The 25,665-nt window shown below is 47.9% G+C and overlaps 1 protein-coding gene and 1 pseudogene across 1 annotated transcript; both read right to left on the bottom strand.

The window, feature by feature from the left end:
• Nucleotides 1–4,897: 4,897 nt before the first annotated feature.
• Nucleotides 4,898–18,911, bottom strand: LOC133273927 (uncharacterized protein C11orf24-like; annotated as a pseudogene).
• A 4,365-nt stretch (nt 18,912–23,276) lies between these two features.
• Nucleotides 23,277–25,187, bottom strand: LOC133274003 (inositol 1,4,5-trisphosphate receptor-interacting protein-like 1). The gene has a single exon (XM_061462753.1). It carries the CDS (start codon nt 24,810–24,812, stop codon nt 23,277–23,279), a length of 1,536 nt encoding a protein of 511 aa, XP_061318737.1. The 5' UTR covers nt 24,813–25,187.
• Between the last annotated feature and the right edge of the window lie 478 nt (nt 25,188–25,665).

Genomic DNA, 25,665 nt, shown 5'->3' on the forward strand with positions numbered 1-25,665 from the left:
TCTTTCTTATCAGATGTCTCCCGTTCGGTATGTAGCCATCTGCAGACCTGGCTTCTCCGTAACTGAGTTAAAAATTTCCACTCTAGGGCATAGTGGGTTGGAGAGGCTCGCAGTTCCTTTAAATCTCCCGCTAGCGCATGATCCCTATTTTCTACTGCGTGCTTCAAAATGGCACCGCAATCGATCTGGCGCCGAGGCACCGCCCTCTTTCTTTCGGATTCCTCGACATTTATCATGTGCATACCTTCCAATATACTTTCTCTGTCCTTTTCAAAGTCCCTACTTTCGGAACTGGGGTGGTGGGGGAGCAGGGGGTTACACCTCCTCCGCGGCACCTTCTGATGGAGGGGGAGAAAAGGAAGGGGGGAGGGGGAAACCCTGTGCTCCCGCGAGTTGGGGGAAACGAGTTGTAATCTTCCCCTGGTTTCAACCGACCGGGGACGTCTGTTCCAAGTTTCTTCGTTGCTACCACGGCAGTTTTCTTTTCTGCCTTGTATCTTTTTATACAGTTCATTACTTCTCTCTGTGGTTTACTGAGTTTCTTTGCCGTTTTATCATCATTTAGCATTGAGTCAAATAGCTCATCACCAAACTTTCGCCACTCACTCTCCTCAAAAACTGTATTAGGATCTACAAAAAATCCCTTAGCCTTCCCTTCAGCCACTAGACCTGCTAGCTGCTTTAGAGTCTCAGGCTCAATTCCCCGCTTTTATAAAAAGCACTGTAATAAGATTCAGTCAGCTGATCGGAGCTAGCCTAGCTAGAGCCGCAGCCGGCAGGCTTCAGCGACCACGAGGGTCACCGGAGATTAGGAAAATCAGAGGGGATAGCGCAGAGACATCGTGATTCCCGACATCTCCCGATCCCCGAAGCCCCAGCAGCCCTTGCGAGAGCGCGGCTGACGTGCCGGGGGGCGTTCCCACAGTGACGGTGACCACTCCGCTGCCCCTTGCCTTGGAAGAGCCTCTGAGAGGGCAGCGACACCACCAGGCGCAGGGAGGAGCAAGCAGGTCGTGTTGCTGACCCTGTTGCTGGTGTCCCAGACTGCGGACCAATATGGTCGCCTCCAGAAAGAGAGCTTGCAGTAAGGTGACTGCAGCAACTCAGACAGAGACCCCGTCCCAAACCGTGGCTGTTCAGGTCTCTGGGTGCAGGGAGTGCCAGAGCCTGCTGCTGCCGGAGGAGGGAGGACAGCATTCCACCTGCGTGAGGTGTGAGCAGGTAGAAGATCTGCTTAGCCTGGTGGCAAAACTTAAGGAGGAGGTTGAGACGCTGAGGACCATCAGGGAATGTGAAAGGAAGATCGACTGGTGGAGTAACTCCCTGGCGTGCCAGTCGGAACGGTTCCAGGGAGATACTCCCCAAAAGGGGAAGGACCCCCTGCCTTCTCACACAGAGGGGGATGGCCCGAGACAGCCCCTGCCCTGTAGCTGTTGCACAGAGGCAGGGGACCAAAAAGACGACGAGGGTTGGAAGCGAGTTCCACTTCGGCGTTGTGGGAAACCCTCCCCCCTTCCTGCCCTGCTTCCCCAGGTGTCCCTCCGTAATAGGTTTGAGGCCCTGGATCTTGAAGGAGATGTAGGTGAGAATGTGGGGCAAGGCCAGCCCACAAGGCCACATAGGAAAAGGCGGTCGACTTTGCACCTCAAGACTGCCTCTGTTAAGAAAGAAAGAAGGGTCATTGTAGTAGGGGATTCCCTTCTGAGAGGAACAGAGGGCCCTCTGCAGCAACCACGAGATGGTGGAATTCAGGATCTTGTGTGGTAGGACCAGTAGAATAGCAAGTAGAATTGCAACCCTGGACTTTAGCAGGGCAAACTTTGGCCTTTTCAAGCAATTGCTAGGGGAAATCCCATGGGCAAGGCTGCTTGAAGGTAAAGGGACCCAAGATAGTTGGTTGACATTCAAGGATTGCTTTTTCCGAGCTCAAGATCGGAGCATCCCGACACGTAGGAAGTCAAGGAAGAGGGCCAGGAGACCTGCGTGGCTAAATAGGGAATTGCTGGGTATGCTCAAGTGGAAGAGGAGAGTTTACAGGTCATGGAAGGAGGGGCTGGCCACTTGGGAGGAATATAAGGCTGCTGCTAGAGGATGTAGGAAGGCAGCTAGGATGACTAAGGCCTCCTTAGACTTAAACCTGGCGGGAAGGGTCAAGGACAGCAAAAAGAGCTTTTTCAAATACATGGCAGACAAAACTAACACCAGAGGCAATGTAGGCCCACTGATGAACGGGATGGGTGCCCTGGTGACAGAAGATACAGAGATGGCAGAGTTACTGAATGCCTTCTTTGTCTCTGTCTACTCTGCTGTAGGCAGTCCTGAAGAGCCCTGTACCCCTGAGACCTTAGATGAAGTCAGGTCAACGGAGCGGTTTGCCTTAGTCGATGAGGAATGGGTTAGAGACCAGTTGAGCAATCTGGACATCCATAAATCCATGGGTCCAGATGGGATGCACCCGCGGGTGCTGAGGGAACTGGCGAAAGTCATTGCTAGACCACTCTCCATGATCTTTACCAAGTCTTGGGAAACGGGAGAGGTGCCTGGAGGACTGGAGGAAAGCAAATGTCACTCCGGTCTTCAAAAAGGGCAAGAATGAGGACCCGGGTAACTATAGACCGGTCAGCCTCACCTCCATCCCTGGGAAAGTGATGGAACACCTTATCCTTGGTGCCATCTTAAGGCATATCAAGGATAAGAGGGTTATGAGGGGCAGTCAACATGGCTTCACCAAGGGGAAATCATGTTTGACCAATCTCTTAGCCTTTTATGAGGAAATAACACGGTGGATGGATGATGGCAGAGCAGTGGATGTGGTCTACCTTGACTTCAGCAAAGCATTTGACACAGTCTCTCACAGCCTCTGGGAAAATTGAAAGGTACAATGGGCTGTTAAAAACTACACTGAGAGCAATGGGTGGGGGAACTTTCAAGCATTGGGATACACACTTACCAAAGGCCACCTGGTTGGTCAACACCAGAGGATCTGCCAACAGGGCTAGACCAGCCCAGTCGGAACTTTTACATATTGGAGAGGGGGACAAGGTTCCTGTGGTGCATATGGCGAATTTGCTGGGGAAGACAGTCTGGGTTACTCCTGCTTCAGGTCAAAGCAAATCCACTCGTGGGATTGCTTTTGCTCAGGGACCTGGATATACTTGGTGGGTAATGCAGGACGACGGGGAACTCTTGATGTATACCTCAAGGGGATTTGATTTTAGGGGGAAACAGCCAATGAACTTAATTGTATGCAGTTGCCTGCTATGTAATACTTTTGTAGCCCATCAACTAGATGTCTTCAGGGCATCAGCGACTAGCCCTGACTTCCCTCCTACCATCATCCCAACAGAGGATAAACTTTGATAGAACCAGACGAGTTCCGCAGTAAAGGAACGACCGGTAGCAGCAGGCAACGATCCAATACTGCACACAGCCTCTCCTGCCCTGAAAGACTCTTACAAGAGATGGAACCTGACACAATGGACGGAATTGAATCGGCAGCATTATAGGAATTGGTCCATGCACTAAAAAAATGATCTCTTTCTCTTGGTCTGTGTGTGTATGTGGGATCTGAGCATGAAGTGAATGGTATGGAATAAGGGGTGGATACTGTCCTGGGTTTAGCAGTAGCAGTCGATTTTTCTCCTTCTTGGTAGCTGGTGCAGCGCTGTGTTTTGACTTTCAGCGTGGGAACAGTGCTGATAACACCAATGTTTTGAGTTGTCACTAAGTAATGTTTACCCTGACTTGTGAGGCTCATGCTCTGCCAGGGAGGAGGGGAAGCCGGGAGGAAGCAGAGACAGGACACCTGATCCAGGCTAGCCAAAGAGGTATTCCATACCACAGCACGTCATGTCCCAGGGTGGGGTGGTAACTGGGAGTTACCCGAAAGGACACGGGGTCTTCTGGGTCAGACTCGTTTTTTGGCAGGTGGTATCGTATTCTCTTCCCTTGTTATTTTCTCTTATCATTGTTGTCATTGGTGGTAGCAGTGGTGATTTGTGTTGTACATCGGTTGCTGGACTGTTCTTGTCTCAACCCGTGGGAGTTGCATTCTTTCGATTCTCCTCCCCATCCCTCTGGCAGCGGGGAAAGGGACACAGTCCTCGACTGCTTCCAGCACAGCACCACTCACTGGGAGTGAGTGAACAAGCTGTCTGGCTGGGTTTAAACCACGAGAATGATGAATAAGAAGTTTCTTATACAATACAAAGTAGCCTCTTCCACGGTAATGACTCCCTCCAAATTCTAAACAGCCAAAGAATTTGGATAAATAACCAAACCAAAATCCAACAGCTCAAATTCTGAGGTTTGCCTATTATCAGCCTCAAGATAACATGCAAGCAGAATTAAAGAAGAGTAAAGTAATTCAAAGTGAGAGGCAAGATATCAGTCTGGTAAAAAAATAATACACTCCACTCAGAGTCCACATACGTTCCATTGATCTAGCATTTTGCTATTGGTATGTATGTGTCATTCAAATAAGACGCATTAATCACTGAAAAATACTTCCTGAAAATTAATTGTTTCTACTCACACTCTCAGATGCAGATCTTAGCAGGTGAGCTGCAACACCATGTGCAATAAGGTTTCCAAACTACTAGCAACTAGGAGCTGGTCCTGAATGCAGAACAAAAACCTGAACAGAGCCTGATGCTCTACATGTGAAAGACAATAAGCAGTAAATGGGCCTGCATACCCGGGAGACTGGAAGCATGCTGCTCTGATATTACAGAAGCAGTACCCTGGAAGAGGATCAGCATCTTCTCTGACATGTCCATACATCCAGTGAGGCCTTCAAAGCTCCCACACCTGAAACATAGAAGTAGAGCTAATCTGCCCTCAAAGCCACTTGCCTGCTTCTGAACTGTCAGTGACAGGAACGAAAACAGAAATGCAATAAGATATGCTCTTCCAGGGCCCCATTTATTAAGTGAATACAAAAATAATATAATTTAAGTGCAGAGGCACAATAATCTGCTCCATGGCTAAAAGATATCTTGGGTTAGCAGTAAACGCAGTTCACAATGCCTTGTAAACAGACCTCTTTACAAGCAAGAGGCATACTGAAACATGACACACCTTGGATTAGAAGTTACCTGTTGCAGCAATACTCCCCACTTCTCATCTTGAGATTTCAGGGCACTTCACAAAACATTTTCAGAAGAGCCCATGTGAAACAAATGAAACACAAGCAACTTGCACTGTAAAAAGTTGAGAAAGTACCACAGCATGTTCCAAGCATGATGGCTTTTACCCCTTGTCAGGTTTGGTTTGCAATGAGAAATAACAGCCAAAGCTACTGTGCATTATGGAAGTTTTAAAAATGAATACTTCTTTTTAAAATTATTTTTACAGCAACCTGTGGCACAGCTGAATAAAAAATAACATTTTTCTTAATACAGTACATGGCATTTCTCCTCAATTGCACAAGTAAATTTGGAAGCGCTTTCAGTTTGTGTTATAGGCAAACAGGAAAGAAAAATAAGTCAGGCAGGCCTTCAGTCTCCTTTCCATCTCTCTGCCCACTGTTTTATCCCCACCCTTTCACATCTGAGAGTCCACATACATTCCATTGATCAGGTAATCCACCTGCGTGTAATCCTTCTTCTTGTAGCTCTCATAGGCCTGCATAAGGAAAAGAACTATAACAGTTATGAAAAACACCATACCAACTAAAAGCACTGCAAGAAGCAAACTTTTATCCACCAAGTACTGAGTCAGGGGCTCTGCTGCAATGAGAAGATACTCATTGTCTATGTCCTGAGTTTCTGCAAGGCCCGAAACTGTTGCTTTGGGTGCACCTGCTGGAACGATGGCTGTTGAAAAAATGTGAGCTGTTGACTCTATCCCATGCCCAGGCACAGTTTCTGCTATATGGGCAGTAATTAAAACTGTGGCACTTCTTGTAGAGCCCATATGAGAAGTCGATTTACTCAAGGATGTTGTGGCTATACGTGCTTCTGAATCTAGATTTGGCAATGTAACAGGGAGTGGATTCACAGAGTGAGAACTCTCCAAGGGTGTAATTTTCATGGCATGAGTGGAAGTAGTGGCAGATGTTCCTACAGCTGGTGGGATGGAGGTGGCCAGTGTTGTGGTCAGTGTCTTCAGGCCAGCTTCAGTAGTGGTGGGGCTACTAGAGCAGGGAGTGCTGGTGGTGGTGATGGCTGGATTAAACTGCTCTGTCTGACTCACTGGAGTACCTGAAGTGACAGTGAGAAGAGCAGAAGTGGGGGACAACCCTGAGACAGAGCTACTATTTCCTGATTTTTCAGTGGTGGCCACACGCTTGGTGACATGGCTGGATGTGGAAGCAGAGATGTTACCAGACGTGGGAAAAGAGGGAATGGATGACATAGCTGTAGAAAGATGACCAGAAACTTCACGGGCATTTGAGGCTTCAGCAGTTGTTTCATAAGCTGAAGTGAGGACAGTTGCATTTATAACATCTTTTGTTATGTCTGTGACAGCGGTGGTGGTTGCTATGGTGGTGGTAGCATTGCTTGCAATTGTTTCTCTTGCAGTTGTTGTTACGGCTGTGGCAGCAGTGTTAGTATTGCTTGCAATTGTTTCTGTTGCATTTGTTGTTACATTTCCACTGTCAGCCCCAAGAAAATCCCTCAGATGAATCTTGTGAGTTTGAACAGGTAAGGACAGGTTTTCCACATTGTTTTGGTCAACTTGTGCATTCAGCATCCTCCTCTTTTTCTGTGGATAGCTTTGGTGGTGAAACAGGATTCCTTCAAAAAGACAAAAACAATGAGTGTCGTAAGACTAAAACTCTCAAGATCAAATCTGACTTCAAACCCCAACATGCAAACCAGAACACATTCTGCAGCACATGTAGTACAACTGAAATAAATCAGTCCTAAAGTCAGCAATTTTTTTTTTTTTTTTGGGGGGGGGGGAAGGGGAAGATGTTGTTTGTCATTTGTATTTGCCTCAGACCACTGGCATTTGCCCAACCAAGGAATTATCTCCACAAAAGGGGAGTAAGGAAGTGCAGAGTTGCAATGTAGAAGCACATTATCAACAGGAGTAGCGTTACAAGTGCCAGCTCCTGAGAAGAAGCTCTCACACTTTCAAAGTTACACAGCATCAACAAAGCCTTCATGCTTAGATTCATAATTTCCATCTCTCAAAACTGAGTGGAAATTTCCGCTTACACTTTCATACTTCAGAAGAATCTCCTTCACAATTAGTGACCTAGATTTATAGAGACCTAAATCCCATCAAAGACCTTTGCTTATCAAAGGTCTGTAGCTATACTGCAAAGAAAACTTTGCCAAGCCAAAAGAACCATGGACAAACTTCTTTTTTCTAAAAAAAAAAAAAAAAAAACAAACCCAAACCAAAAACAAAACCACAACAACAAAACCAACCAACCAACCAAAAATCAACAAAAAACTTGGGTACAGCAAACTCTTGAAACATACTGTAGAAAATTGATTCCCCAGTTTTCAACAAGCTCCATTTTGTTGTTGTGTCACTTAATTAAAATTGAAGACCCTGGCACTGTAAAGTCACCATGAGCAATTGCTACTAAGGCTGCTCCCATTATAGAAACAGCCTGCTGCCTCTGGCGCAAAATCCTGCAATCTCTGGAAAAGCAATGCCAAAGCATTTTTCCTTTCTCTTAAAAAAATGTAAATACATCTGTTATGCCTTTATGTTCCAAAGGAGGGTGCGTGGAGTGCAAACAGCTTGAATGAATGATGTGCTCAATATGGTGACAAACTGTTACTCAAAGACAGATCATGTACCTGTAAGTGCCAGAGTCCTCACAAGGCTGAAGAAACAGTTTTTCCAGTGGACTAAGTTCACCTACAGAATCGTCCCGCAAGGCATCTCGCAACCCATTTCTCTCTGCGAAAAGCCAGTCAATGTGTAAACACAGGCATTTAAAGCAAAAGGACAAGGATCCTGGATTTAGCAGGAGCCTGAAGCATGGAATTACCTCCAAGCAGATCTTTGATGTCTCGTTCCCCAGCATTGTGGCACACACTCAGCTGGTGACAGCGGAAGAGGATGCAATAATTTTGGTAGGGCACAAACCAATTACAGTGATGGTTACCTGAAAACAACAGAGAAAATAAAGTCATGTTATCACAGAATGGTTTGGGTTGGAAAGGACCTTAAGATCGAGTTCCAACCCCTCTGCCATGGGCAGGGACACCTCCCACTAGATCAGGTTGTCCAAGGCTCTGTCCAACCTGGCCTTGAACACTGCCAGTTAAAGAATCTAACCAGTTGGGTCACTACACACTGTATACTGAATGCACTGCTTCAGGTCTGTAATTAAAGAATTAAAAACAAAACTAAACCCCAACCACAATAGCTGGAAGGTCAGGCCTTAAGGGATCCTAACAGCCTTAGTGAAAACAACTGGAAGATTAGTTCAATCAATATAGCTGCTGCAGCCTACCTACCTGCTTGTCTTTTGGTATCAACATCTCCTAACAACAGCAATTTACTCACCCAGACAATGACAAAGAGAGTGCTGTACAGTTTGGACCCATCTAAATGCTAGCATTAATCCACATGTCTGAATAGGGGGGTAGGGTGAGGGGAAGTGAGCTGTAACTGAGAAGCCACTCATCACCCATGGGAGAGGGCTCTCATCTCAGTGCTTGGAGTTCCACAGAAATTTACTCTTCATTTGCTGAACCAATTACATTTCAAGAAATTAAAACCCACTCCTCAGAAATGAAAGCACATTTGGATGTGCCCCAATTCCAAATCCCACCTCCTGTCCCTCACCTGACAAGCCACACTAGTGGAGAAATGCAGGCCATCTACTACTGTAAATCATGCCATTTCCCATTTCTTGGGAAGGGGAAAACAAAAAGCCACCAGCCTCTCTTGCACTGGCTACTTGTCTAAGTCAGTCAGTTCAGAAAGATCAAGAGACAAATGTGGTCAGCATCATTAAAACACCCTGGTTTCTGATGCCTTCAGGATGGTATCCAGCTGCTCATGACTTCCCTGTTGCTCCCCAGGAGAACCAGAGACCTCTACTGAGCTGTACTGATTAATACTCTCTCATGCAACTCCAGACTGAAGCTCCAGCCGACATGTACACTGCAAGACACATGCCACCCAGTGGCTCCTTTTTGCTTACTTCTAATTAGGAGACAGAAGGAAAAAAAAAAAAAAAAAAAAATGTGGAAGGACAACAAATGTTCTTCAGAGCTATTCTGAAAGGAAACTATGTAGGCAGATGCCAAGGTTTTCCCTAAAACTGGTTTACTTCATGCTTAAGCCTGCTGCTACTGGAAAGAAACTGCAGATACACATAGGCAAACAAGCCAGGTGTCGTGGTTTAAACCCAGTCAGGTAACTTGTTCACTCACTCCCAGTGAGTGGTGCCGAGCTGACAACAATCAAGGTCCGTGTCCGTCTTCCCCCCCCTGCACCGGGGCTCTCCCCTTCCCCGCTCCCGGAGGAACGGGGAGGAGGATCGAGAGAGTGCAACTCCTACGGGTTGAGACAAGAACAGTCCAGCAACAAATCACCACTGCTACTATCAGCTAAAACAATGATAAGGGAAAATAACAAGGGAAGAGAATACGATACCACCGGCCAAGAAAACGAGTTCCACCCGGAAGCTCCTGTCCTTCCGGGTAACTCCCAGTTACCCCCCACCCCGGGCATGACGTGCTGTGGTATGGAATACCTCCCCGGCTAGCCCGGGTCAGGCGCCCCGTCTCTGCTTCCTCACAGCTTCCCCTCCTCCCTGGCAGAGCATGAGCCTCACAGAGTCCTTGGTCAGGGTAAACATCACTTAGCAACAACCGACAACATCGGCTTCACCAACACTGTTCTCAAACTAGAAGTCAAAACACAGCACTGCACCAGTTAACACAAAGGAAAAAACATGACTGCTACTGCTGAACCCAGGACATTATCCACCCCTTATTCCATACCATTCACGTCGTGCTCAGATCCCACATTTTCAATACACCATCGCTCTCCCACATATATACATCCATATACATAAAGACCAAGAGGAAAAAAATAATTTTCTTAGTGCATGGACCAATCCCTATAATGCTGCCGAGTCCATTCGGTCCATGATGTTCCAAGTTCATTCTCTGTTGGGATGATGGCTGGAGGGAAGTCAGGGCCAGTCGCTGGTGACCTGGAGACATCTAGTTGATGGGCTATAAAAGCATTACACAGCAGGCAACTGCATACAATTGAGTTCACTGGCTGTTTTCCCCTAAAATCAAATCCCCTTGAGGTATACATCGGACTTCCCCATCTTCCCGCATTACCCACCAAGTATATCCAGGTCCCTGAGCAAAAGCAATCCCACGAGTGGGTTTGCTTTGACCTGAAGCAGGAATAACCCAGACTGTCTTCCCCAGCAAATTCTTCATATGCACCACGGGAACTTTGTCCCCCTCTACAATATGTAAAAGTTCTGACTGGGCTGGGCCAGCCCTGTTGGCAGATCCTCTGGTGTTGACCAACCAGGTGGCCTTTGGTAAATGTGTATCCCAATGCTTGAAAGTTCCCCCACCCATCGCTCTCAGTGTAGTTTTTAACAGCCCATTGTACCGTTTGATTTTCCCAGAGGCTGGTGCATGGTAGGGGATGTGATATACCCACTCAATGCCAAGCTCTTTGGCCCAAGTGTCTATAAGGTTATTCCGGAAATGAGTCCCATTGTCTGACTCAATTCTCTCTGGGGTGCCGTGTCGCCACAAAATCTGTTTCTCAAGGCCCAGGATAGTGTTCTGGGCAGTGGCATGGGGCACAGCGTATGTTTCCAGCCACCCGGTGGTTGCTTCCACCATGGTAAGCACATGGCGCTTGCCTTGGCGGGTTGGTGGCAGTGTGATATAGTCAATCTGCCAGGCCTCCCCATATTTATACTTCAACCATCGTCCTCCATACCAAAGAGGCTTTAACCGCTTGGCTTGTTTAATTGCAGCACATGTTTCACACTCATGAATAACCTGGGCAATAGTGTCCATTGTTAAGTCCACCCCTCGGTCACGGGCCCGTCTATATGTTGCATCTCTGCCCTGATGGCCTGAAGTGTCATGGGCCCACCGGGCCAAAAATAATTCACCTTTATGTTGCCAATCTAAGTCCATCTGAGCCACTTCAATCTAGCCACTTTATCCACTTGTTGGTTGCTCTGGTGTTCCTCAGTGGCCCGACTCTTGGGTACATGGGCATCTACATGACGTACCTTCACCACCAGGTTCTGCACCCGGGCAGCAATATCTTTCCACAGTGCAGCAGCCCAGATGGGTTTACCTCTGCGTTGCCAGTTGCTCTGCTTCCATTGCTGCAACCACCCCCACAGGGCATTTGCCACCATCCATGAGTCAGTATAGAGATAAAGTACTGGCCACTTTTCTCGTTCAGCAATGTCCAGGGCCAGCTGGATGGCTTTCACCTCGGCAAATTGACTCGATTCACCCTCTCCTTCAGCAGTTTCTGCAACTTGTCGTCCAGGACTCCATACAGCTGCCTTCCGTCTCCGATGCTTTCCCACAATACGGCAAGAGCCATCAGTAAAGAAGGCATACTGCTTTTCACTTTCTGACAGTTTATTATATGGTGGGGCCTCTTCAGCACGCACCACCTCCTCCTCTGGTGACATTCCGAAATCTTTGCCCTCTAGCCAGTCCATGATGACTTCTAGAATGCCTGGACGACTGGGATTTCCTATTCGAGTTCGTTGTGTAATTAGTGCAGCCCATTTACTCCATGTAGCATCAGTTGCATGATGTGTAGAGGAGACCCTGCCTTTGAACATCCAGCCCAGCACGGGCAGCCGGGGCGCCAGGAGGAGCTGTGCTTCAGTGCCAATCACTTCCGAAGCAGCTCGAACCCCTTCATACGCTGCCAGTATCTCTTTCTCAGTTGGGGTATAGCTGGCCTCAGATCCTTTGTATCCCCGACTCCAAAAGCTGAGGGGTCGACCTCGAGTCTCCCCTGGAGCTTTCTGCCAGAGGCTCCAGGTAGGACCGTTCTCCCCAGCTGCAGTGTACAGCACATTTTTTACATCTGGCCCGGTCCGGACTGGTCCAAGGGCTACTGCATGAACTATCTCACGTTTAATTTGCTCAAAGGCTTGTTGCTGCTCAGGGCCCCATTTAAAATCATTCTTCTTCCGGGTCACATGATAGAGAGGGCTTACAATCGAACTGTAATTTGGGATGTGCATTCTCCAGAACCCCACTGCACCCAAGAAAGCTTGCGTTTCTTTCTTATTAGTTGGTGGAGACATTGCTGTTATCTTGTTGATCACATCTGTGGGGATCTGTCTATGTCCATCTTGCCATTTTATGCCCCAAAATTGAATCTCCTGTGCAGGTCCCTTGACCTTACTCCGTTTTATGGCAAAACTAGCTTTCAGCAGGATTTGGATTATTTTCCTCCCTTTCTCAAAGACTTCTTCCACTGTATCGCCCCACACAATAATGTCATCAATGTATTGCAGGTGTTCTGGAGCTTGCCCCTGTTCCAGTGCAGTCTGCATCAGTCCATGGCAAATGGTAGGGCTGTGTTTCCACCCCTGGGGCAGTCGGTTCCAAGTGAACTGGACACCCCTCCAAGTAAAAGCAAACTGTGGCCTGCACTCTGCTGCCAAAGGAATGGAGAAAAATGCATTGGCAATATCAATCGTGGTATACCACTTGGCTGCCTTTGACTCTAGTTCATACTGAAGTTCTAGCATGTCCGGTACGGCAGCACTCAATGGTGGTGTGACTTCATTCAGGCCACGATAGTCTACTGTTAGTCTCCATTCTCCATTAGACTTTCGCACTGGCCATATGGGGCTATTGAAGGGTGAGCGGGTCCTGCTGATCACCCCCTGACTCTCCAGTCTACGGATCAGCTGATGGATGGGAATCAGGGAGTCTCGGTTGGTGCGATATTGCCGCCGGTGCACTTTTGTGGTCGCAATTGGCACTTGTTGTTCTTCAACTTTCAGCAACCCCACAGCAGAGGGATCTTCTGAGAGACCAGGCAAGGTGGACAGCTGCTCAATTTCCTCAGTCTCCAAAGCAGCAATACCAAAAGCCCACCGGTACCCTTTTGGGTCTTTGAAGTACCCTCTCTTGAGGTAGTCTATGCCGAGGATGCATGGAGCCTCTGGACCAGTCACAATAGGGTGCTTTTGCCACTCCCTCCCAGTCAGGCTGATTTCAGCCTCCAGCACAGTCAACTCTTGGGATCCTCCTGTTACTCCAGAAATATAGATGGGTTCCACCCCTTGACAGCTTGATGGCATCAGGGTACACTGTGCACCGGTATCTACTAGAGCCTTATACTTCTGTGGGACTGATGTGCCAGGCCATCTGATCCACACAGTCCAGTAAATCCGATTGTCCCCTACCTCCACCTGGCTGGAGGCAGGGCCCCTCTAATGGTCGTCACAGCACTGGACACTTAAGTCGTGTTGAAAGGGATTATTCTTCATTATCACAGGAGCTGGAGTAAAATCAGCTCTTCCACTCCATCTGGGAAACTGCTCACCAGAGACTGAAGCCGTAGCTCTCATGGGACGATCAGTCTTGGCCCTTGCTCCCCTCTTCAGTTCACTCACCCGTTCCTCCAAAGCTGAAGTAGGTTTTCCATCCCACTTTGTCATGTCTTCTCCGTGATCCAGCAGGTAAAACCATAGGGTACCCCGTGGCGTATACCTTCTGTATCTCCTCTCTTGAATAATAGGACGTCTTTTGTTAATAGCTGAGACGTGTGTTGGTACACGTGAGGAGCTGGATAAATCAGATACATCGTCCCTCAATTTGTCGAGGTCCTGGGACAGTTTTTTCACAGCTGAGATGATGGAAGGAGTGAGATTGTCTTCGAACTCTCGGAGTTTATGAACCATTTCATCCACTGTTAGTGGTACTATGTCATTCCAGGTCACTGTTGCCAATGAATGGGCATATGATGACGGTGCATTCCGTGTAAGTTTTCGCCACATGGGTCGTGTACATTCAACTTCATCTGGATCTATAGGTGTATCCCCGTTATTCGGCTTGATGTGATAGATCATCTCTACGATGGCCGATTCCCTCAGAGACTGGATGCCTTTGTCTATAGTAGTCCACTTGGCCGAACGACTCGTAACATCGTCCTTGTACGGAAACCTTTCTTTCACAGCTGCCAAGAGCCGCCTCCAAAGGCTGAGGGACTTTTTCTCTCTTGCAATTGCTTTGTCAATTCCCCCTTCTCTAGCAAGTGATCCCAGCTGCTTGGCTTCTGTACCTTCTAGTTCGTGACCATCGGCCCCATTGTCCCAGCATCGGAGTAACCAGGTGATGATGTGCTCCCCTGGTTGACGGGTAAAATCTTTTCGCATATTCCGCAGCTCGGTTGAGGTTCGAGGTCGAGAAGTTACCTCTTCTTCTTCTTCTTCGTCATGTGATGATGACTCCTGATCAGATTCTGGACCGGGTGGTGAATTCATTGGTTCTTCATCTCGCTTCACCCTTTTTGCCTCCTTTTTGCTTGTTCTCTTGCGTACAGGGGCAACTGATATTGGTAGAATTAGATTAATTCAGAACTGGTAGAGAAGCAACATCTTTCCTGTGTCCTTAAAGAGGAAATAAAAGCTTCTGCAGAACAAAACGTGACAGATCATAAACAGGTAAAAAGATGGGATAAAATGTGTATCCATCCCACATAATAGTAAGTACAAGACACCCCGGTGAGGTTTCAGATGCTAAACCAAGATAGAGCTTTGCAAGTGTCGTGGTTTGAGTAGCGACTGTACTTGTTGCTGGGGGTGGTGTAGCTACCGTGTTTGGAGCTGGGGTAACCGCGCTGTCTATTGCAGTTGAAGTTTGAGCAGCTGCTGTACTTGCCACTGGGGTAGCTGCGCAGTTCATTGCAGCCAAAGTTTGAGTAGCGACTGTCGCTTTGCCCTCAAATCCGCCGATATTCTTTTCCTTTTGAAGGTGCTGGATAGTGTTGAACAAGGCCCTGTAAGCATAGGCCAAGCCCCAGCACGTTGCCGTGATTTGTCCATCTCTGGTATGGCCAGAATGACCACACACCTCATTTAAGTGTTTTACTAATTCTTCTGGATTTTGCAGTTGTTCGGTAGTGAAATTCCAAAATACTGGAGGGGCCCACTGACCTAGATACTTGCCCATACTATCCCACAAACCCTGCCACTCATGGCTGTCCAGCCTCTGGGAAAATCTCTCGGTCCTCCTACATCGTCTTTTGACCCCAGACAAGACCCAAACCTGAATCTGCTTAACTCTTGAAATCAGTAGTGGGCAAAACACACTCTGTATGCGTGTTAGCATGGTGATTCCCATCACCATCAGCAAACAAGTCTCAACAGCATTAAAAGGCCATTCAAAAAATTCAAAACTCTCAAATGTAAATGGTCTGGGGGGACGACTAGGAGGGTAAAAGGATGTCTCCTTCACAGGTTGAGCACCTGAGAAGGAGAAAAAAGATGTGTAATTGCTAAGCACCTCCATCATATACCTCCCAAAGTATAAAGGTGGCGACCACACTGGGAACATAAACCAGATCAGTTTCATGATCAATGATTCTATAGTATTACAAGTCATTACCATAAAGTACAATGGGATAAAAACCTTAGCCCAAGCCCCACACTTGAAAAACACTAATACAGCCAATACCGGATGGACGTAAGATATGGTATACTGAAACTGTGAGATGAAGAGGAAAAACCTTGAGAGCCAATAAATCAGCATTGTGACGAGTGACTATCAATCCAGTCAGATCTGTTCTTATCTCAACCCCTCGTGCCCCACGTTGGGCGCCAAAAAAGAACTGTCGTGGTTTAAACCCAGTCAGGTAACTTGTTCACTCACTCCCAGTGAGTGGTGCCGAGCTGACAACAATCAAGGTCCGTGTTCGTCTCCCCCCCCTCCCTGCACCGGGGCTCTCCCCTTCCCCGCTCCCGGAGGAACGGGGAGGAGGATCGAGAGAGTGCAACTCCTACGGGTTGAGACAAGAACAGTCCAGCAACAAATCACCACCGCTACTATCAGCTAAAACAATGATAAGGGAAAATAACAAGGGAAGAGAATACGATACCACCGGCCAAGAAAACGAGTTCCACCCGGAAGCCCCTGTCCTTCCGGGTAACTCCCAGTTACCCCCCACCCCGGGCATGACGTGCTGTGGTATGGAATACCTCCCCGGCTAGCCCGGGTCAGGCGCCCCGTCTCTGCTTCCTCACAGCTTCCCCTCCTCCCTGGCAGAGCCTGAGTCTCACAGAGCCCTTGGTCAGGGTAAACATCACTTAGCAACAAGCGACAACATCGGCTTCACCAACACTGTTCTCAAACTAGAAGTCAAAACACAGCACTGCACCAGTTAACACAAAGGAAAAAACATGACTGCTACTGCTGAACCCAGGACACCAGGTAAGCAGCTGCACTGTGGAATTAGTGAGCAGGAATATTTGCTCTTGCAGCCATGTCATATTTTTCCTTTATTTTTCCCAGAGTATGCAGGATAGCCCAAAAGTATGTTCTCAGAGCCAGATTGCTCAGATGACCAGGATTTTCCCCTTCAGCTCTGGACTGGCTGCCATAGAAGAAACTTGAGAGAGCTCTGAATATGGCTGAGGATGCAAATGCAAGAGCATGGTCTTACCTTCCAACATTCATGAAGCACCTGGGAATCCTGGATTGCCAGATCTTTGCTAAGATGCTTGCCCTAGCAGTATCTGGAGACTTGAACCCATTGCACTAGACAACAAATGGAGGTTAAATCTACTACCCATGTTGTCAGCCCTAGGGAGTTTTGCTGCTTTTATTAGCATGCAATTGAAGTGTCAAACTGTTTCATGATACTGATACAATCACAGAATGGTTAGGGTTCTGTTTTGTGATATGTTAGTTTGCTAACTACGTACCCTGGCTGATGCTGTGGGTGCTTGAAGGCAATGCTGGAATAGCTAGACCAGCAAACATTCCCTTTTCTGCAGAGCATATCTGAGACGTGAATATACTAGCAAAAGTTCTTCTTGTGACAGTTACACTACTCCAAGTTAGTGATGTGATTTGTACCCTTGCTGTCATAACATCTGCAGAATAGAGCCTAACCAGCCAGGAATGTTATTTTTCCACTTCTCCAAGCAACGTAGCCGTGAGACGCCTCCCCATGCAACCTTGGCCTGTAAGTTAACACTACACTACCTTAAAAAATAACAACCACTGCTCCTTTACTGACAGTTACATAGGTATAACTATTCTGACACCTAAGCCTCAGGCCTCACATTTGTAATGAAAGAAAGCACAAAAATAAATAGGGGAAGGTGGGAATGGAGAACAAGAGCAGTAATGCTGATCTTAAAACCTGAAGTTGTTTTTTGGTTTGTTTTTTTTTTTCTTAAAGACATTTCAGGTCCTTCTTTCTATGCACATGGCTAATACACTGATATGAAGAGCTTGCATATTTTCCATTTCCCTTGACACCAGGCAGTGCAGCAGATGGGCCATCAAGTAACAACTAGCAATAAACTGCTTCAGTGGGTTTAATACAGAACATAAAACCTTGGTTTAGTTTTGTGTCCATCCTGAGGGTGGAAAGGGTCACCTAATTCCAGAGGGTCCACCCCTTCTGCCCAATAAAGGCAACACTCAACTGGACTTGCTCTGTACAAAACAGAGCAGGAGAGAACAAGGTGAAGGGCATAAAAAAAAACGTGGTTGAAGTCAGTCACAGGATGAAGCACGCACTCAGATCATCTCCCAGCCCTGACCATGGACTAAATTCCTCACATCCCCAGGATGAGGCAGCTGATAGCAACTTTTCTACCCTTATCAAAATATCAGGAAGTTAAAATTACATGGGCAGTGTTTAGAGATTCTCAGGTGGAACAGACAAACATGCAGTGCTACATACCCTAAGTGTCAGCAAAGTCGGTGTGAATGTGTCATCTTTCTATGGTTTACCACCTTAAAAAGCAGGAGTTTTCACAGCTCTGGTGCCTGGGAGACAAACCCACTCATCTTTTACCTCCTAAATAAAACAGTTTACAAAGGTGCTTTCTTTCCACCACGAAGGGAAGTCTCATGTTTAAAATAAAGGTTTGAAACCACTGGGCTTTAGAAAAAGGCATCTTTATGATATTCCTATCAATCCGATTGCCAGACATTCATCCACCTGAATCAAGGTCTCATCTTCACCACATTATCACCAATTGTTTGTAGGTGCCACAAGCTTTCAAGTGTGGCTAGATAAGATCAGGGCCTTCATAAGGACAATTCTGAAAAACTCATTTAGAAGTTTAATGCTTTTTAAAGACACCAGAAGAAGAAAGCAGAAGGCTCTCATTCTGCAAAACTTGTTTAACCCTTCATTGCAGGATACGATTGGTTTCTTCTGAGGTAGAAAAACCACACATAAATACCAGTGAGCACAGACTACTCATCCCAGTGCAGCCATCTACAAGAGCACTGTTCACTTGCAAACATCTGGCAACATGGAAAAATCATTTTCAAGTCAAGTGACCTAACACTGTTTGCAAGCTGCCAGTGCTCACCAAGAACACATGCATGCTGTTTCTTACAGAAGGTAGAAGGGCCCTGGGAAATAGTTGTTCTGGATTCAGTTTAATCAGTTATTTAGCACCACTGGACTGCACAGAGCCGCCGTAACTGTAAATGCCTGTAAACAACTGAAATTAAGAATGACAGTTGTCAGGGAAGCAGAGGAGACCTTTAAGGAACAGAAAACACAGCTGAAATTTCAGCTAAGGGACAAGACCTTCACCTGAAGCACCCAGGCTTTGACAAGCCTGCCTGCACTCCTTTTCAGTTGTAAGCATGTTTATTCGCACTACATGGACTCCTCTCCCTTTCAGGACAGAAAACCTGTGCTCGCATATACAGAAAGAGATCAGCAGGAAGAATACAACGGCAGTCCACATCTTCAGGGTTGGCCTTTGTACTGGGTTCAGCAGTAGCAGTCATGTTTTGTTTTTTTTTTTCCTTTGTGCTAGCTGGTGCAGTGCTGTGTTTTGACTTCCAGCCTGAGAACAGTGTTGGTGAAGTCAATGTTTTCAGTTGTTGCTAAGTGATGTTTACCCTGACCAAGGACTTTGTGAGGCTCATGCTCTGCCAGGGAGGAGGGGAAGCCGGGAGGAAGCAGAGATGGGGCGCCTGACTCGGGCTAGCCAGGGAGGTATTCCATACCACAGCATGTCATGGCCGGGGTGGGGGGTGACTGGGAGTTACCCGGAAGGACACGGGCTTCCGGGTGGAACTCATCTTCCCTGCCGGTGGTATCGTATTCTCTTCCCTTGTTATTTTCCCTTATCATTGTTGTAGTTGATAGTAGCGGTGGTGATTTGTGTACATTGGTTGCTGGACTGTTCTTGTCTCAACCCGTGGGAGTTGCACTCTTTCGATCCTCCTCCCCGTTCCTCCGGGAGTGGGGGAGAACCCCGGTGGGGGGGGGGACACGGACCTCGATTGTTGTCAGCTCGGCACCACTCACTGGGAGTGAGTGAACAAGTTACCTGACTGGGTTTAAACCACGACAGCCTTGCAGAGAGGCTTCTTTTCCCAGGAGCAGCTCTTTCTTATCTCGCTTTCAATCCACTGCAGTATTCCTATTAAAAAGAAGAAAACAAATCAATTTATATCAAGCAATTTTTATATTAAATACACTCCTATCAGCAGGAATGGGAAAAAAATATATACAAAATGAAAGCAAGTATCATTACACACAACATACAGGCAAGGATGCAGAAGCAGGAAGAAAAAACCATTCCCGAATTCACAGACAGGCACTTTCTTCAAAAAGGCTACTTTGGTCTTCTTCCCTCAAGCCCCAACAGAGAACAGTTCAAGTCAAAAGCCATGTATAAATGGCAAAAATCAAACCCCACAGGTGTAGGGCAGCACAGAGATGATGCTTTTTGACACGTTCTGGGACCCATAATATTGTTCCCAGGCTCAGCAGAAGGGTTTGCACCAGCTAAAGCACACTGTTAGTATGGGAACTATAGTCGTGGCTCTACCCTTACACTAAGTCAGTTGAAATCAAGCATCAACCTTAGTTGATTCCCGCTCATTGCAAAAAAAAAAAAAAAAACTAAAAGAAACTTTGACTGAAAACAAGCAAAAGCCAATATTTCAGGTCTTCCGAATCATTACACACACATGATCTGTTGCTGAGGAAGATTCACACCCACAGTAAGGCTTCCCCACATAAAACAATGAATAGGCTATGTCTTTTCTTCGTTACCAATGCACACATGAAACACTGTCCCTGTGGATGGGCCCTCACCCTTCAAGTCGCTGGAGCAGCTTCCATTGACTTCAGAGCCCATCATCAGCCTCTACCTGAATTTACCCTGTTTCCAAGACTTATAAAACTGTATATGAGCTCAGCCTGAACAAGACCAACTGTAAGTCTCTTCCTTAAGCAGTTTTAAGGTGAACTTTCCTCCTCATCGCTGTAGCAAGCTTTGGTCTTCATCCTGCAGTTCTGAGGAGAAATCTCATAGCCTTCAAAGAGAAGATTGCTGAGATTCAACTCCCCGTGACATCTGAGAGATGTATGTGATGACTGCAGTTGAAGATGCAAAGACAGTTCACAACACAGAACGAATAGCATGTGTGAACGATATAAATAGCATAGTGAAAAAAATCCAACAGTCATCAGTAAGACCCTGATCTAGCCATCCATGCAAGAAGTTTCACCCTGAGCTCTCAACTCCAGTCCCAATCATGCCTGTGAATTTAAGAATCTGAGTAAGAGCCTTTTTTTTATCTCCAAGAAAGCCCAAGATAATGCTTACTAGCCTTGACTCCCATATTACAACATTCGGATGCTTCGTACCATGAAACTTCTGTTTTGAAATTTTCCTCTACTCTACATCCTAAAGCCCCAAACAGGGTAACAGAGTTTTAGCTTCAAAACCACCCTGCCTGAAAAAGGGTGAAATATAAACAGCAACCCCAAGCTTTGCAGAAGACACAACGTGCAGGTCCACCTTAGACTACCAAGGAGTCAAAGATGGGGACAAAACTTTATACTAAAATGCAGTGCCTCAAATTCAGCATCCCTATTTGCCCTACAAATTCCTAAAGGAACTTAAAGCCTCCTGCCTGCCTTTTTATTTAGGCTAGTAAAAGGAGTTACTTTGGCTGTTGGAAATAGATGGAATATTTGTACATCTGCTTCCCCAGAGAGCCGGGGAGCCTGAAAGGACGAGACTGTAAGGTACCTGGGTACTTGCACCGCTGACCTTAGCTTATGCAGTCCTCTGTGGCTTTCTCCCTGCAATAAACGTGCACAGCATCATGCTCGTTTGTGTGAGCAGCTTTCTCACTGCAGCCAAAAGTTCACGTCTGCGTCATCCCACCTTGCAGCTGAAAACATTTCTAAGTCTGATCTGACAATGTAAGGCTTGTAAGGGAAAGGCAGCTCACCAGCCCCATCTAGTCCTGCGTACCAGACTGTGCCTGGTGTCCAGCCAGCACAAGCTTTGCTGAGGGCTCTCTCCCACTTCACACTGTGCACACACAGCTCAGACTGACTTTGCTCATTCCCTCTCATCACTTGCTCTTCCAAATGCACCTTAGAGAGGAGATAACCTGTGTAATACATAACCGCAGCCCCCGCAGCATAGTACCCAAGAATGAGCTACACAGGAAATCAACCCCATGTTTTCAGCATCATGCTGGTAATATGAATTTGTATTATTCAGGCAAGGTAACTTCAACACTTTTCCCGCTGTTCTGAATTACAAGGCACTTCCACAAGTTTACCTTAGCCTTCAGCACACTCTTGCTGTCACTGTTAGCATAAACTGTAGCTTAATCATTGAAAACTCCTGTTGACAAGACTGTGAGCAGGAGGGAAAGCAAGAGAAGATGTGAAATACTCTGCCCACAAGAGATTTTCTTAGAGCAGACAGATCCTTAGTGATCCCATTTGAAGGTGAGATGGGATCTACAGACAGCCTGAACTACGTTCCTGGGTGACCTGGGAGTACACCAAGTTTGGGACCACTGCTGAAAGTAGATTTTCTGCATGATCTTTGTGACCAGAGAAGCATCATACATGAACACCATTTTTGCAAGCCCTATTGAAGTGCAACTGCTGGGTCTTTGAACTGCATCTGCAGGTAAAATCAGAATAAATCAGGCATATGGACACGAATCCTGTCCTAAATAACCCAGAAGAGGAACAGATTGACTGTGTTTTGAGAAAAGAGAAGGCTAATTAGAGCAAAGGGTGTTTGGAAATTTAGCTTAAAAGGGAAAAATAAATTGTCCTGCACATAGTTGGTCTTCTGCCAGTTTGTGCACTGTGATATTTTCTCTCTCATTGCAAAAGCACAGATCCGTGTTTCATTAATAAATGAACTTTATTCTCAAGAAGAGTCCTGTTGTGCGGGAAGGTGTTTAAATGATTTTTGGTTTAGACATGTGTCCTGGGTTCAGCAGTAGCAGTCATGTTTTTCCTTGGTGGTAGCTGGTGCAGCGCTGTGTTTTGACTTCCAGCCTGAGAACAGTGTTGGTGAAGCCGATGTTTTCAGTTGTTGCTAAGTGATGTTTACCCTGACCAAGGACTTTGTGAGGCTCATGCTCTGCCAGGGAGGAGGGGAAGCTGTGAGGAAGCAGAGATGGGGCGCCTGACTCGGGCTAGCCAGGGAGGTATTCCATACCACAGCACGTCATGGCCGGGGTGGGGGGTGACTGGGAGTTACCCGGAAGGACACGGGCTTCCGGGTGGAACTCGTCTTCCCTGCCGGTGGTATCGTATTCTCTTCCCTTGTTATTTTCCCTTATCATTGTTGTAGTTGATAGTAGCGGTGGTGATTTGTGTTGTACATTGGTTGCTGGACTGTTCTTGTCTCAACCCGTGGGAGTTGCACTCTTTCGATCCTCCTCCCTGTTCCTCCGGGGGGGGACACGGACCTCGGTTGTTGTCAGCTCGGCACCACTCACTGGGAGTGAGTGAACAAGTTACCTGACTGGGTTTAAACCACGACAACATGGTTACATGCATTACAGTCAGAGACCCTAGTGCAAACAGGATCCTAAGAAGGAGAAAATTGACTGCTACTGCTGAACCCAGGACGCCGCCACAGGTATAACCTGCTGCTGCGCTGGGGAGAACGTCAAGGGGAGAACGCTGCCACTCCTCTGAGAGGCCTGCGGCACAGTTTTCCTTGTGCTTTCTGTGTCCTCTTTCTGTCTCTCCCCTCTTTTTCCCTCAGGTACAAGTTTGTCATCTGCTGTCAGCTGTGCACCCTGCAAACACAGCTCTGTGCACGAAGACCACTTTCAGTGGCCGTAGGTCAGCATTCTTGTGAGGCGATCTTGCAGGTCCATGAACTGCCTCATTGCCTCAGCTTGGGCATCCGGATCCTGTGCCAGATGCTGGAAGAGGTTGAATGGCTCGGCTCTTTGCAAGGCTGGGGGCAAGATGATCTCCTCAGGAATCTTCTCATTCCCAAAGAAGAAGTGGTCAAGGCGTTTCTCCTCCAAGCAGTGGCACAGGTACCGCATGATGTCATCCAGCCTTAGCAGGAAACGTGTCTTGTGCCAGCCTGACAGGGGTGTGGTGTTCAGGAGGTGCATCACCACTGTCTTCAAGGTACAGCTGGAAAAGCCTGTGCCCACCAGAGCACGGGCGCAGAGCTGCAGGCATCTGAGGTGGAAGCTGCCATCTGGGGCCTGCCTAGTCATCAGCTCAAAGAACTTTGCCTCTGCCACAGCACAGCTCAATGTCCAGGTTGTGCTTGGGGTGAAGATAGCCTCACTAGCCTGGCTGCTCAGGAAGATGTCCGAGTCGCCTTGCTGCACGCCCAACATAATTTCAATGATGGCTTCCTTCTCTGCTCTTGCTATCTTGAATTTGCAGGAGCGGCTGTAGGGCAGCATAGTTAAACGCCACTGGTGTGAATAAGGCAGAAGCACCCAGCATGCTTTCACCAGCCCATGAAGCCTGCAAGCTGTTTTCTCCACATCTAGGTAGGAGCCGGTGCAGAGGGTCTGTAGGAGGCTGCGGCCCTGATACATTCTCAGCTCCTCATGGTCGTGGTGGAGGAAGCACAGCATGCCCCCCTCCAGCTGCTCGGCCTGGCATGTACATTGCAGCTCCACGCGGATGCGGAAGTTCCTCTCTGGCACCTGCCCCGGACTGCAGAGCTCCGGGAGAAAGGTGTGGCCAGACGGGGGGCCCAGGGGCACAAGCACTTGATAGACGATGTTTTCTTCATCGGGACTCCAGCCTTCATGTGCGCTGCCTATGCCAAAGCATGGTTCCAGCACTGGGAAGGAGCTATCTGACAAGACTTGTCTGGCAGCAAGGATAAAAGCATTCACAAGGCTCCTCACAGATTCAGACACTGTGAACAGGTTCTGATTAGGCCATTGTATGTGCTCCTCAAAATGCCTTGTCAGGTCCTTTGTGTATTCACTTTCTTCCTCTTCATTCTGCTCTTCCCGCTCTTCCTCTTCTCTACTGCTGCTGTTGGAGCTGTCCTCTTCACTGCTGCTGCCCTCCTCATGGCTCCTCCTGAGGCACCAGCAGAGCCAAAGAATCAGGAGGAGCAGCATGCCAGCAATCGCCCAGAATTGCCAGTGCTGCAAGGCAGCAAAGAGCAGGCCTCTCCAGGCCACGGGAGTTTGCTCCTTGCTCCTCTGCTCCTGGCTCTTCTGCTCCAGCTCCTGCAGCAGCCGAGTCATCTCCCGGCTCAGCTGCTTGGCACGGTGCTCCATGCGGTCACGTGTGGCTTCATCCATCTCATCACTGACGACATGCACATTCAGGATGAGCTGTTGCAGAACCCAGAGTGAGAGGTTTGTGACAGCCATGGCCTGCAGAAGAGAGAAAGAATTCAGTGGGGCTGGGAGGGAGGGAAGGAGGAAGGGAGCTGGTGGTGGGGGGAGTGGATGCAGGAGCCGCAGGGAGCTGGGGACAGGCAGGAGAGGGAACGAGGCAGCTGGGAGGCAGCAAGGGCTGCACCCAGGCCCGGTGCCAGCAGCAGCGTGCCCTGCCCAAGGCGCTCGCAGCCAGGGCCTCGATGCAGGGTGAGCACCCACCCCCAGGGGCCCAGGTTTCTGCCCCGGCCCTTGTCCAGCCCAACCTCCCCTCTGCGTGCGCACTCACTGCTGTCCCAGGCTGTACTGGGCCAGTGCTGCCTGCTGGCACCCTCATATCCATCCCCCCCTGTGACTCGTCCCCTGTGATGTCACAGGCACTGGGGGTGCACCGCAGTCCCGCCCACACAACCACGGGCCAGCTGCTTCCCACGCCACTGCCAGAAATGCAGTCCTGGGCCTTGAGAAACAAATCTTGTGTTGACATGGCACCCCAGAGAGACCTGAGTCAGACAATGGGACTCATTTCCAGAACAAACTTATAAACACTTGGGCCAAAGAGCATGGCATTGAGTGGGTATATCACATCCCCTACCATGCAGCAGCCTCTGGGAAAATCAAACGGTACAATGGGCTGCTAAAAGCTACACTGAGAGCAATGGGTGGGTGAACTTTCAAACACTGGGATGCACATTTACCAAAAGCCACCTGGTTGGTCAACACCAGAGGATCTGCCAACAGGGCTGGCCCGGCCCAGTCGGAACTTTCACATACTGTAGAAGGGGATAAAGTTCCTGTGGTGCACATGAGGAATTTGCTGGGAAAGACAGTCTGGGTTACTCGTGCT

This window comes from Pezoporus flaviventris, unplaced genomic scaffold, assembly GCF_033815535.1.
Source record: "Pezoporus flaviventris isolate CSIRO_AGI_PZ_B2104156 unplaced genomic scaffold, CSIRO_AGI_Pfla_v1 ptg000035l, whole genome shotgun sequence".
Taxonomy (NCBI): domain Eukaryota; kingdom Metazoa; phylum Chordata; class Aves; order Psittaciformes; family Psittacidae; genus Pezoporus; species Pezoporus flaviventris.